At 33.8% G+C, this 14,288-nt stretch overlaps 1 protein-coding gene across 14 annotated transcripts in view; it reads left to right on the top strand.

Moving 5' to 3' along the window:
• Positions 1 to 14,288, top strand: part of LOC149804145 (uncharacterized) — a 304,793-nt gene that overhangs the window by 15,293 nt on the left and 275,212 nt on the right. For all 14 annotated transcript variants that reach the window (XM_089954101.1, XM_089954099.1, XM_089954104.1 and 11 more), the window contains exon 3: positions 12,779 to 12,952. In XM_089954101.1, coding sequence (XP_089810227.1) covers positions 12,779 to 12,952 — 174 coding nt within the window. The remainder of the gene's footprint in view (positions 1 to 12,778; positions 12,953 to 14,288) is intronic.

Here is a 14,288-nt window from a genome sequence, read left to right as displayed (position 1 = left end):
CTTTTCTGCTTTTCTTGTTTGGAGTAAAATAAAAACCAAAACAACCCAGATATTTGGCCATTTTGAAGCAAAACCAACCACCCATTTCATAATACCATACAGACCCTAAGGGCCATTGAATAAGTTCTTTTATCAGACCCCATACTCCATTCAAATAGAAAACCTTAAGATCTTGTATTTTGATACATTGTTTGATACTGTGAATTTGTGACCAATGAATACTTGTATAATTTTTCAGTTCATTTTATTTTTACTATGTTTAAATACTCAGAAGGTACTCTGTATACTGGATCCATTTATATCAGTTCTTATTCAGCATTCCCCCTCACTCTAAGGCCCTTTATTAAATCACAGTTTCTGTTAGAGGGCAGTTACTATATGCTCATGGATCCCATTTCATTAAGTGGTAGTGAAATTATGTGTAGCAGGTACTTCATTATAAGGCAGTCTCACTATAATGCATTATGCTGTATGGCTCAAGTGGACTGTGTTATAATGAGGTAGTACCGTATCCTGCTCTAGTGGACAGTTTGTGAGGTGGGAGTACTGTATTATGATTATTATATGGTCTCACTATAATGTGGTATACTCTAGGACTCCAGTGGACAGAACTGTAATGAGGGAGTACTATATTGTGTATTTCATGATAAGGTGTTTTCATTGTAGGGTTGGTATATTCTGTAGCCACAGTGAACAGTGTTATAATGAGGGAAATAGAATAATATATACTTCGTTATAAGGCAGTCCACTATAAGATGGTATTCTCTGACTCCCATAGACATTATAATGAGGGAGTACTATATCATGCACTTCATTATAAGGTGGTCTCACTATATGGCATACTCTTTGGCTTCTACATACTGCATTATATTGAGGGAATTCTGTATCATGAACTTTTTTTACAAGGCAATCTCAATCTAAGGTGGTATAATATGGCTGCTTTGGGACAGTGTTATAATAAGGGAATACTATATTGGTAAATTGGCTGGAAGATACATGTAAGTGGAAATGTTAGTGATCTCATTCAAGAGTGCTCTTAAAGCTCACCTATTTTGATTGGAAGACCAGACTTAAAGACCTAATAATGTTTCCTTACCTTAAATATTTTCAGCATGTTTTCTGTTTTCTAATTTCATGGTGTTTGTTTTTTGTAATCATGTTCTTATGTGTTGTCTAATGTTGTAAAGCGCTTAGAGCTTCTAAAGATTAGGTGCTATACAAATTCCTCATTATTATTATTATAATTATTATTATTATTATTATTATTATTATTATTATTATTATTATTTCAACATCCAATAAATCATATTTCTTGCAAATAAGAACATTATTTCTTTTATTTTATACAATTTTACATTGTTCCTCCCAATTGTACATTTTTGACTGGTTAGTGGTGTGTGTATGTATGTATATATATATATATATATATATATATATATATATATATATATATATATATATATATATATATATATATATATATGTTGTTTAAATTGTTCCATACAAAAACAGGAGTTCTTTATCCTTTTTGTTTTTGCTGTGTTTTTCCCCGTACCTAATTACTGTAGTTTTGCAGTCAATGTTGATACATGGCACTAAACTGTTCCTATCTTTTAACAAGAGTTGGTCCATGTTAAGCAAAGAACATTAATCTCACAATTACTTGTAATTAGGGTGGTTCAGTTTTTGAGTGAGACCAAACAGTTTTTATTTGTTGGTATGAGAGGAATTTTGAGTACTAGTAATACATGAACCTGTAGGAAACCAGGTGTTGTTTAGGCCAAAAGAAAAATATGTGTGTTTCCTAATGCACTGGTTTCAAAATAAGAGTTGGCAGTTATTTTTAATAACATTATAGATATTTAAAGTGATATTTTGTGATTTTTTTAAAATAAAAATTGCTAGGGTCAACAATAAGAAACAGTTATTTTTGGCCAACTAGACGCACATGTATCTTTTGTTTTTCCTACTGAATTTCCACCAGATATCAGACTATAACTTATGTGAATGGTACTAGTATTATGTGAACCTGTATAAATGCATGTCTTGCTTATTGAACTGTGACCAGATAGCAGTCAGACAATAGCATGAATCTGTATAAATGCATGTCTTGATTATTGAACTGTGACCAGATATCAGACAATTGAATTAATCTGTATAACTGCATGTCTTGCTTATTGAACTGTGACCAGATATCAGTCCGACAATAGCATGAATCTGTATAAATGCATGTCTTGATTATTGAACTGTGACCACCTATTTCGATTGCAAGAACAGACTTAAAGACCTAATAATGTTTCCTTATCTTAAATATTTTCAGCATGTTTTCTGTTTTCTAATTTCATGGTGTTTGTTTTTTGTAATCATGTCTTGCTTATTAAACTTTGACCAGATATCAGTCAGACAATAGCATGAATCTGTATAAATGCATGTCTTGCTTATTGAACTTTGACCAGATATCAGTCAGACTGTAGCATGAATCTGTATAAATGTACATTTTGCTTATTGAACTTTGACCAGATACAGGGATGGTGCTGGGTTTGAAAAAGTTATTGCCCAGAAAATCGGCAACCTCAATATTTTGGTGCCAGTTTTCAAAATGTACTGCCATTTTCATAATACGGTACTATCCATTTATCTCGACATCCTTGGAACCAAGGTAATATTGTCGACATAAGTGGATGACCTTTGGAAAATAACTGCTTTTCTTTCTCCAAGCCTCATCAACCAGGAAAAAAAAGGCAATAAAGCAAACGTGGAATTCAGAGTACTACAGTATAACTGGCCACCATGCATAGCCTATCGTGTGCTGAAATATGGCGTTAAACCCCACAACAACAACAATAACATCAGAGTACATGTAGTCAGATTTGTCTTTGAAAAAAATTATATATTACATTTCAAGCATTTACTCCAGTTAAATGTGGACATTTAAAATTGATGTACCGGTAATTACTAATTGCATATACTGCCTGTCATCCAATCAGTGTGAAGATTGATCCTTTTGTGACACTTTCCAGTTTCTCTGACATACTGAATGCTGCAGATCTTGCATGTAACGAGATAAATCATATTCTCAGTTTTGCACATTCTGCTTGGACTATGTATGTTAAATTTTCGCTTGTCGCTGTCCTAGAGAATGTGTTGGTTTGTCTCATATGTTGACAACTTTTGCACCTTTACCACCATAGGGACCAGAATTGCCAGGATGGTTTTGGCTTGTGTTAGCTTCAGTCTGACTAGGATGTCTTTGAGGTTTTTCTATATGTGGTAGGCTACTACTGGTTTATTTGGTGGGATTAGCTTTAGTGTGTCACAAGCCAAGACCAATTTTTCAAATTTAGCTCAAATTGTCACTCCTGATCACCTGTTGATGGCACAGCAAAAGATTCAGGCAAGGAAACTGACAGTAAATGGAATTAGTAATTGCATCCATTTTTAATGTGGCTCATTTCATAATGCCATTTAAATAGCATACCAGTGATGGATTGTATAATTTTGTGTGAGTAATCCATTCTTACAGTGTAAATTGATGGTCCACAGTCACCTGGAGTAAATGCTTGAAATGTAATATGTAACTTTTTCAAAAGACAAATTTGACTAATCCGAATTCCATATTTGCTTTATTGTCTTTTTTCCTGGTTGAAGAGGCTTGGGGAAGGAAAGCAGCTATTTTCCAAAAGATTTTGCAGGTATTTTTGTGTAATTTATACAAAGTATAAATGACAGGTTTTTGTTCTATATGACCTCTATTCATTCAAGCAGTTTTGAAATACATGTACACTATACTTGTTGAACTGAAAATGAAGAGATTTCAATTGAACTGTCTGGAGTTGCTTTTTGTTCAAGAGAAATTTGAGCCAGTCAGTAATGAAGCTATTCTATATTGCTCCCTTTTCTGTACTCCTTCCTATACATTATTGATGAATATGATAAATTGATGTGCTCTTCCTCACATATCAGTATAATTGTATTGAATCTTCTATAAAAGGAATATAACTAGAAACAGCATAGACCCAGATCTGCTCTCCTTCAGTGTACTACCAGATCAGAATATATTTTGTTTGTTGTTGTATTTATGATTTTGAATGACAGTTGTTGACCCTGATCTTATGGCACATAATTTGATGGCAGGTCTGGATTTATAGTGTTCAGAATTGGGTGTATAAGATCAGGGTCTGTAGAGTTTATAAGTGGGTTTACATTGTAAGGTCTGGGTCTATATTATTCATAATTGAGTGTATAAGTTCTGGGTCTATCGTGTTCATAATTTGGTGTATATTGTAAGATCTGGGTCTGTAGTGTCCATAATTGGGTGTATATTGTAAGTTCTGGGTCTGTAGTGTTCATAATTGGGTGTATATTGTAAGATCTGGGTCTATAGTGTTCATAATTGGGTGTATAAGTTCTGGGTCTATAGTGTTCATAATTGGGTGTATATTGTAAGATCTGGGTCTGTAGTGTCCATAATTGGGTGTATATTGTAAGTTCTGGGTCTGTAGTGTTCATAATTGGGTGTATATTGTAAGATCTGGGTCTATAGTGTTCATAATTGGGTGTATAAGTTCTGGGTCTATAGTGTTCATAATTGGGTGTATATTGTAAGATCTGGGTCTATACTGTTCATAATTGGGTGTATGAGATCTGGGTCTATACTGTTCATAATTGGGTGTACATTATAATATCTGGGTCTATACCGTTCATAATTGGGTATATATTATAAGATCTGGGTCTATACTGTTCATAATTGGGTGTGTAAGGTCTGGGTCTATAGTGTTCATAATTGGGTGTATGAGATCTGGGTCTATACCGTTCATAATTGGGTATATATTATAAGATCTGGGTCTGTACTGTTCATAATTGGGTGTGTAAGGTCTGGGTCTATAGTGTTCATAATTGGGTGTATATTATAAGATCTGGGTCTATAGTGTTCATAATTTGGTATATCTTATAAGATCTGGGTCTGTAGTGTTCATAATTGGGTGTGTAAGGTCTGGGTCTATAGTGTTCATAACTGGGTGTATATTATAAGATCTGGGTCTGTAGTGTTCATAATTGGGTGTGTATTGTAAGGTCTGGGTCTGTAGTGTTCATAATTGGGTGTATATTATAAGATCTGGGTCTGTAGTGTTAATAATTGGGTGTATATTATAAGATCTGGGTCTGTATTATTCATAATTGGGTGTGTATTATAAAATCTGGGTCTATATAGTTCATAATTGGGTGTGTATTATAAGATCTGGGTCTATATAGTTCATAATTGGGTGTATATTATAAGATCTGTGTCTGTAGTGTTCATAATTGGGTGTGTATTATAAGATCTGGGTCTGTAGTGTTCATAATTGGGTGTGTATTATAAGATCTGGGTCTGTAGTGTTCATAATTGGGTGAGTATTATAAGATCTGGGTCTGTAGTGTTCATAATTGGGTGTGTATTATAAGATCTGGGTCTGTAGTGTTCATAATTGGGTGTGTATTATAAGATCTGGGTCTGTAGTGTTCATAATTGGGTGTGTATTATAAGATCTGGGTCTGTAGTGTTCATAATTGGGTGTGTATTATAAGGTCTGGGTCTGTAGTGTTCATAATCGGGTGTGTATTATAAGATCTGGGTCTGTAGTGTTCATAATTGGGTGTGTATTATAAGATCTGGGTCTGTAGTGTTCATAATTGGGTGTATATTATAAGATCTGGGTCTGTATTGTTCATAATTGGGTGTGTATTATAAGATCTGGGTCTGTTCATAATTGGGTGTATAGTGTACACAGGTAGGTAGATATGCCATTAGGGATGATCAAGTGTGAAATGTTGAAGCATTTGATGATTTAAAAAAAAATTGTGTTTTCCAGTTTTTGACCTTCAGATTTCCAAAAGAAAAAGATGCTATAATAAAATCATCTTGAAATTAATGCAAATTGATTAAAAATCAGAGAAAGAAAAATTGTAACAATAATAATAAATAGCTATGAAATTAGTCTTCATTTTTATTTATTTGAGAAACTTCATATTGTTTCATTTGATGCAGTTTTCCTAACATCATATAACATGATTTAAAGTTTAAAAGACCCACAAAAATCCTATAATACATTGCTTGTAATTAAATCCCATGATATATCACTTGTACTTAAATCCCATAATATAGTACTTGTATTAAATCCCATGATAGATTACTTGTATTTAAATCCCATAATAGAGTACTTGTATTTAAATCCCATAATATATGACTTACTATTTAAATCCCATAATAGATTACTTGTATTTAAATCCTTTAATAGGCCACTTATACTTAAATCCCATAAAATATATCACTTGTACTTAAATCCCATAATATATTACTTGTATTTAAATCACATAATAGTTTACTTGTATTTAAGTCCTTTAATAGACCACTTTTACTTAACTCACGTAATAAATGACTTGTACTTAAATACCAGGAATGATCACTTATATTTAAATCCCATAATAGCTCACTGAGATGAGGAATAAAAATTGCTTTGTAAAATTAGTGTAAAAATTATTTAATAGGAAGAAGTGTGAAATGACAATTCCAAAGATTTTATCCATGGAAATCAAAGATAATCCTAAGAATGTTATAGGCTTCCATGGAAATCTAGGACTTAATCTTAAGAATGTTGTAGGCTTCCATGGAAATCTAGGAATTAATCATAGGGATGTTATAGGCTTCCATGGAAACCTAGGACTTAATCCCAAGAATGTTGTAGGCTTCCTTGGAAATCTAGGACTTAATCCTAAGAATGTTGTAGGCTTCCATGGAAATCTAGGACTTAATCCTAAGAATGTTGTAGGCTTCCATGGCTTATCCTCATCCAGAGACTCTTCTTAAAGTTTTTCTTTTTCAGGAAATCCAAGATTGGAAATATGACTGCTGTGTTTATTATACAGAAAATAAGAATCTGTATTGTAATGAAAATCACAATAACAATACAAGTAATAATAACAATAATAGTGAAAATAACAACAATGACTTTTTTGTATAGGGCATGACACTGTTAGTTTTATGGAAGTAATCTAATGTGTGGGTCTCTATAATCTATAGTTAGAAGAGTGTACATGATGTGTCTCTATTCCTCTTTATGAGGCATTTTCTGTCTCTTCCTCTCTATGGTGCATTTTCTGTCTCTTCCTCTCTATGGTGCATTTTCTGTCTCTCTTCCTCTCTATGATGCATTTTATATCTCTTCCTCTCTGTGATGCATTTTCTGTCTCTCTTTCTCTCTATGATGCATTTTCTGTCTCTCTTCCTCTATGATGCATTTTATGTCTCTCTTCCTCTCTCTGGTGCATTTTCTGTCTTTCTTCCTCTATATGGTGCATTTTCTGCCTCTTCCTCTCTATGGTACATTTTCTGTCTCTCTCTCTCTTACTCTCTGTGGTGCATTTTATGTCTGTTTCATTCTATGGTACATTTTCTGTCTCTTCCTCTCTATGTTACATTTTTGGTCTCTTCCTCTCTATGGTACATTTTCTGTCTCTCATCCTCTCTGTGGTGCATTTGCTGTCTCTTCCTCTCCATGGTGCATTTGCTGTCTCTTCCTCTCTATGGTACATTTTCTATCTTTCTTCCTCTCTGTGGTGCATTTTCTGTCTTTCTTCCTCTCTATGGTGCATTTTCTGTCTCTCTTCCTCTGTTTGGTGTGTTTTCTGTAGGTAAAGTGAATATTCCCTAGCAAAATACAATGCATGAAGTCCTTTGTACAAAGTGGAAAGTAAATAATTTTTTATATATTCACATGTTAAGAAATGGATATATAAAAGACCATGTGAAGACCAAGTTATTTACAGTATTATTTATACAATATAGTTAACAACAGCAATGAATCTAGGTGTTTAATAATGGGGATTCAGATCCAATTCTAAGCAAGAAGATTAGTGAGTGCAGTGAGTTTATTGTTGTACATTTTTGTTTCCTTTGGAATGCTGTTGTATATGATTGAACCTTATTAGTAAAAACTTTGTTTTGAAAGCTGTTTGTTTTTGTTTTAGAATAAGATAATAGTTGGGTGATATATACTTTAAGTTTACTGTGTTGCCTTGATCTCTGACGTGAAATAACCTAAAGAGATAAATAACATCAATGTTATTTGAAATTTTGTAAACAAGTTTAGCCTTCTTTAGGAAGATTCTTTCTTAACTAAACAAAACTGGCTGATTCATTTTATACTGAACCTATATCCATGATAAGTATACATACTGATTTTGTACATGGAGTAATTTGTGTACTGTATGTTCCTGTCACGCTGAATGTTATGGATGATAAGTATACATACATTTTTTTGTACATGGAGTAATTTGTGTACTGTATGTTCCTGTCATGCTGAATGTTATCGATGATAAGTATACATACAGTTTTTTGTACATGGAGTAATTTGTGTACTGTTTGTTCCTGTCATGCTGAATGTTCTCGATGACAAGTGTGTGTGTATATATATATATATATATATATATATATATATATATATATATATATATATATATATATATATACATACAATATTTCATGTATAAAACAGTATGTAAATATTCCATGTACAAAATACTGTATATATACAGTATTTTGTATATGGAATATTTTGTGTATTGTATGTTCCTGACATATAGAATGTTGTCTATTTTATCCATAATTATACATACAGATTTTTGTAAATGGAATATTTTGTGAACTGTTTGCTCCTGTCATAGCGAATGTTGTCCATGTCATCCATGACAAGTATACATACTGTTTTTGTATATGGAATATTTTGTGTATGTATGTTCATGTCATACAGAATGTTGTCCATGACAAGTATACATACTGTCTTTATACATGAAATATTGTATGTACTGTATGTTCCTGTCATACTGAATGTTGTTAATGACAAGTATACATACTGTTTTTGTATATGGAATATTTTGTGTATGTATGTTCCTGTCATACAGAATGTTGTCCATGACAAGTATACATACTGTTTTTATACATGAAATATTGTATGTACTGTATGTTCCTGTCATCCTGAATGTTGTTAATGACAAGTATACATACTGTTTTTGTATATGGAATATTTTGTGTATGTATGTTCCTGTCATACTGAATGTTGTCCATGACAAGTATACATACTGTTTTTATACATGAAATATTGTATGTACTGTATGTTCCTGTCATCCTGAATGTTGTTAATGACAAGTATACACACTGTTTTTGTATATGGAATATTTTGTGTATGTATGTTCCTGTCATACTGAATGTTGTCCATGACAAGTATACATACTGTTTTTATACATGAAATATTGTATGTACTGTATGTTCCTGTCATCCTGAATGTTGTTAATGACAAGTATACACACTGTTTTTGTACATGGAAAATTTTATGTACTGTATGTTCCTGTCATACTGAATGTTGTCCATGACAAGTGTACATACTGTTTTTGTACATGGAATATTTTATATACTGTATGTTTCTGTCATACTGAATGTGTCATTGTTATTCATAAGTATACATATAGTTGTTGTAAATGGAATATTTTGTGTACTGTACATTATGTTCTTGTTATAATGAATGTTATCCATGATAACTACATACTGTTTTTGTACATGGACTATTTTGTGTACTGTTGATCCTGTCATACCTGTTTCCTCATAGAACATTGCTGCAATCCAGATATGGTTAAATATAGAATTTATAGTATATTGTCCTGCATTTCATTGGCATATATGGTTTGATTTTGTTTAATAACCACAGCAAAGAATTTATATTTCTGCATATAACTTTGATATATTAATATCATTGCAAATTGTTGTTAACAATTACTCCCAGAATATTTGTACTGGGCTACAATTTGGAGCTATGTACAGTTCAATGTAATATATCATTTATTAGGTTTGCTCCGCTTTGTTTAATACATGCATCAATCATTAGAACCTTGTTTTTTTTTCCTCAGTATTTATCTTCATGCCGTTTTCATTACACTGGGAATCAAATTTATCTAGTTCAGCTGTTACAAATGCCTTTAGGTTTAACTTGGATTTGAAAAGGCAGATCATAAAGGAATTGAAAGAAAAGGATTGGATTCAGTATAGATCCCTGCAGTACTCCACATATGATTGAATTATTGTAATGATAGATAAACTGTACACAAATTTAACTTGCCTGCAAAATTTCTTGTCAGTGATTTGTCCAGCCATGAAAATGCTAATATTTACAAGTTGTCGTAGTCTTTTTTTTTGTGATACAGTTGTTTGTTAACAAATCTGGTTTTTAAATGATAGTTTGATCTTTTGAAATCTGCTGTCTGAGATACCATATTGATGCCTTAAACTTTTGCTTAGTCCCTTTGTTACTTGTTTCATTCAGAATTAGCTCTTTCCCATCCTGAACTATAGTAAAATGATATAATTCAATTAGAGTGAAACCTGTCAGTAAAGGCCACTTAAGTGATCACAAGTTATGTCCTTTATTGGCAGGTTTCCTGCACATAAAGGTTTAAAATAATAATGAAATGAAGAAATTGGACTTTTAAATTTTGACCTTTCTTAGCAGGTGCCCTTTATACCAAAATGACCACTAAGGCTTCAAGGGTCACTGTCATTGAATTAATCTGCATATTTATGAACTTAATTATTACTGTACCTTTTTATTCAGAGCCCTGGTGGACGAGTGGTCTACAGTGCTGGCTTTTAACCAATCACTGCCATTTTACCTATGTCTGCATGGGTTCGAGTCTCAGACTTGGTCAGGGAGAAAGCTTGCAAGTAGGATCCCTTGGGTTGGTGGTTCTTACCAAGTTTTCCCAGTTCTTCCTCCACCAGTTATACTGGCTGCCAAGTATTGCCTATCTTGTGCTGAAAAATGGTGTTAAACCAACAACGACAACAGAAACAACAACTGTGTTATACATGTGACATTAGGTGGAATGTATTATTTTATGATGTTCCATCTGTTTTACAAATTTTGTTTCCATACAGTTACTCAGATTGTTAATGATCTACAGTTAACAAACTCATTGGATGGCTTGCATTTTTGGAGTCAAAAGATCAAGGTCACTGACTAAAAGAATAAAATTACTTTCTGTACCATACTCAAGTTATCCACCATCAATAGTTACATGTACCAAAGTTTGTTTATGGCTTGCACTTTGGGCAGGGAAGAACACTATAGATTTTGGGGTCAAAAGCTCCATTTGGTCATTGTGACTAAAAGAAGAAAATGGTTTCTTCAAAATATATCTGCATCACAGACCTGGACCAATTGTTGTGGATGGCTTGCACTTGAGGTAAGGAAGAAGCCTGTAGATTTGTGGGTGAAAAGGTCAAAAGTCAAGGTCTCTGTAACTAAAAGAAGAAAAGTGGCTTCTGCTCAGAAATGTCAGATATCTGCATGAAGGACTACTATTGACAGAGCAGTAATAAAATGTGCCATTCACAGTACTCTTCTTTAAGTGTGCATCACCAGTGATTTGTGACAGTACCACACAGTATTGTTAAAGTATGCATTACAAGTGATCAGTCACAGTACCATACAGTATTCTTTAAGAGTGCATTACCAGTGATTTGTCACAGTAGCATAAAGTACTTTTGCTTAAGTGCATTACCAGTGATTTGTCACAGTACCATACATCAGTCTTTAAATGTGCATTACCAGAGATTAGTCACAGTATCATATAGTACTCTTGTTTAAGTGTGCATTACAAGTGATCTGTCAAAGTACCATACAGTATTCTTTAAGTGTGCATTACCAGTGATTTGTCACATTAGCATACAGTACTCTTAAGTGTAAATTATCAATGATTTGGCACATAGTATACAGTGTTCTTTAAGGGTGCATTAGTGATTTGTCACATTAGCATATAGTACTATTGTTTAAGTGTACATTATCAGTGATTTGTCACAGTAGCATACAGTATTCTTTAAGGGTGCATTACCAGTGATTTGTCACATTAGCATACAGTACTCTTGTTTAAGTGTGCAATACCAGTGATTTGTCACAGTAGCATACATTATTCTTTGAGGGTGCATTACCAGTGATTTGTCACATTAGCATACAGTACTCTTGTTTAAGTGTGCATTATCGGTGATTTGGCACAGTAGCATATGGTATTCTTTAACACATTAACCCCTGGAGGTTTTTGTCGTTTTTGTATGAAATTTGAGTAGGAAACACATTTTGAAAGCTATTTCTGAATCCATACTAAAACACAAATTCCTGGTGATCTTCCTGTAACATACTGCCTAGTTGTGTAAGAAAAATTGTTTTTCATTGGCTATTTGGTTCACGCATGAGCAGAAGGGTAAAAGTTGGATTTTTTTTTTTCAACAGACTTATTATTTTTGTATTGAGACCACTCTTTATTCCAAATGCCCATCTTATCCTACTTTTTGCAAAGGTTCATCTGTGTGTGTGCAGTTCATACCGGTCTGCCTTAGATCTGAGACCAAAAAGTCTAAAATCCAGACGCAAAATCAGATTCTGACCATGGGCGAAATTTGGGTCTACCTTTCTATAATACCACCCACTTTAGTGTATCATACATGACCTTAATGCTACAGAGCTCAGCAGTAGGCTACTACCTCCTGCCACTTAAACTCATCACCAGGGGTTAATGTGTTAAGGGTGCAGTACCAGTGATTTGTCACAGTAGCATACATTTGACCTTGTACAGATGTTACATAATAGATGTGATTGCATGAAATTTATAAAACAAGTTGAATACGGTACATGTGCATATCAGCCACTTGCTATTTGATGAACATGAGTCTATAATGTTTGAATTCTCTTATTTTCAGGCCGTGGAGTGCAATAAAGAAGAATGTGTTCGTTTGTTGCTGGAGTATAAGGCAAGTGTAGATGTAGCAGACAAGGAAGGGTCGTCCAGTCTTCATTATGCTGTGCGGGAAGGTTATACCAGGATAACTGCTGAACTCATCAAAGCTGGAGCTGCCATCAACAAGAAAAACAAGGTTTGATTTTTTTGTTCATCTTGCTGAAGGCTATGTGAGTTAGTGACATGGCAATGCTTCTGTCATGCAATGTCCTCAGTATTCACCTTTTATCCTCTTTGAAGTCTATATCACTTTTTCAATGCTGCTATGGACACAGCATTTGACTGGCATCACTTGTGTCCACTCAAGCATTAATGACAAAATATTTGTTTGCCCGTTTCAGCTCCCATATTTTAGACTGGGTCAGTACATGGAAGTGTTCATATGTTTTTCATTTCACAAAAAGAGTTTTTTTGCAGATGATCACTCATAGAACATGGTTACAACAGCAAACTGGCTTAGTGAATGAAAAAGTAATTTTTTTAATACCTCAAAATGTCAAAATTTTGGCTGCTGGATGATTTCAAAGAGTCTTAACAACAGTTACATACAGCAACAGCAATACTACTAAACTGTTTTATTTACCATTCTGGATTTGTTTTCCAAATGGAGATGCACAAAGTTACATTGTCATAAGTGGTGCAAGACACTTCATCAAATATTGCAGTGTCATCAAATTTACTTTGTATCCGCAAAGAACTGTCAAAACATTTCACTCAGTTAGTAGCTTGCCATGTGTGCCTTAATTTTTCTGTCATATATATTAATGAATTTTGAAGTATTTAATTCAGTGGCTTGGCAGCGGTGCCTGGCACCCACCATGTTAAGTAATTGCCAGAATGATGAAAACATTTTCAATAGATATTCTCGGTGCTGTGAGCTGCATGCAAGCATCAGGTTGATTGGATTATAAGCAAAAGGTTTATTGGCTGATACTAATATAATAATAATAAATCAGTTATTACAGTATGAAATCAGAAATAAAAAGGATGGAATCTGAAGTATATAAAGTGGAAACTGAATTTGAACATCTGATTAACAATAATCCTTTTGTGGAAACTGTATAAATTTGAACACCCATTTAGCAATATTTCTTCAGTGAAAACCATAGTTTGAACACCTCAGTTCAGTTATGCCCATCACCCCTGCCAGGGTATAGGCCACCCACAAAAGATCACCAGAGACTTCTTTCCTGTGCCATCTCCTTAAGCTGACTCTAGGTGTGACCCAGCTTAGTGATGTCTGCCTCAGAGTCATGTCACCAGGTGTTTCTTGGTCGGCCCCTTCTCCACTTTCCTTGAGGGTTCCACCTCAGTGCCTGTCTGGTAATGTTGGTTGGCAGCTTATGTATGGTGTGTCCTATCCAACTCCACTTTCTCTTCTTGATCTCGTCTTCTACCAGAAGCTGAGAGGTTCTCTGCCACAGGTTGGTGTTGCTGATGGTATCTGACCAGCGGATCTGGAGAATTCTTCT

Source organism: Sinohyriopsis cumingii, chromosome 3 (assembly GCF_028554795.1).
Source record: "Sinohyriopsis cumingii isolate HCF-2022 chromosome 3, ASM2855479v2, whole genome shotgun sequence".
In the NCBI taxonomy this organism is placed as follows: Eukaryota; Metazoa; Mollusca; class Bivalvia; order Unionida; family Unionidae; genus Sinohyriopsis; species Sinohyriopsis cumingii.
Note: the sequence above shows the minus strand (reverse complement) of the source record. Positions and strands in the feature narration are given on the sequence as shown.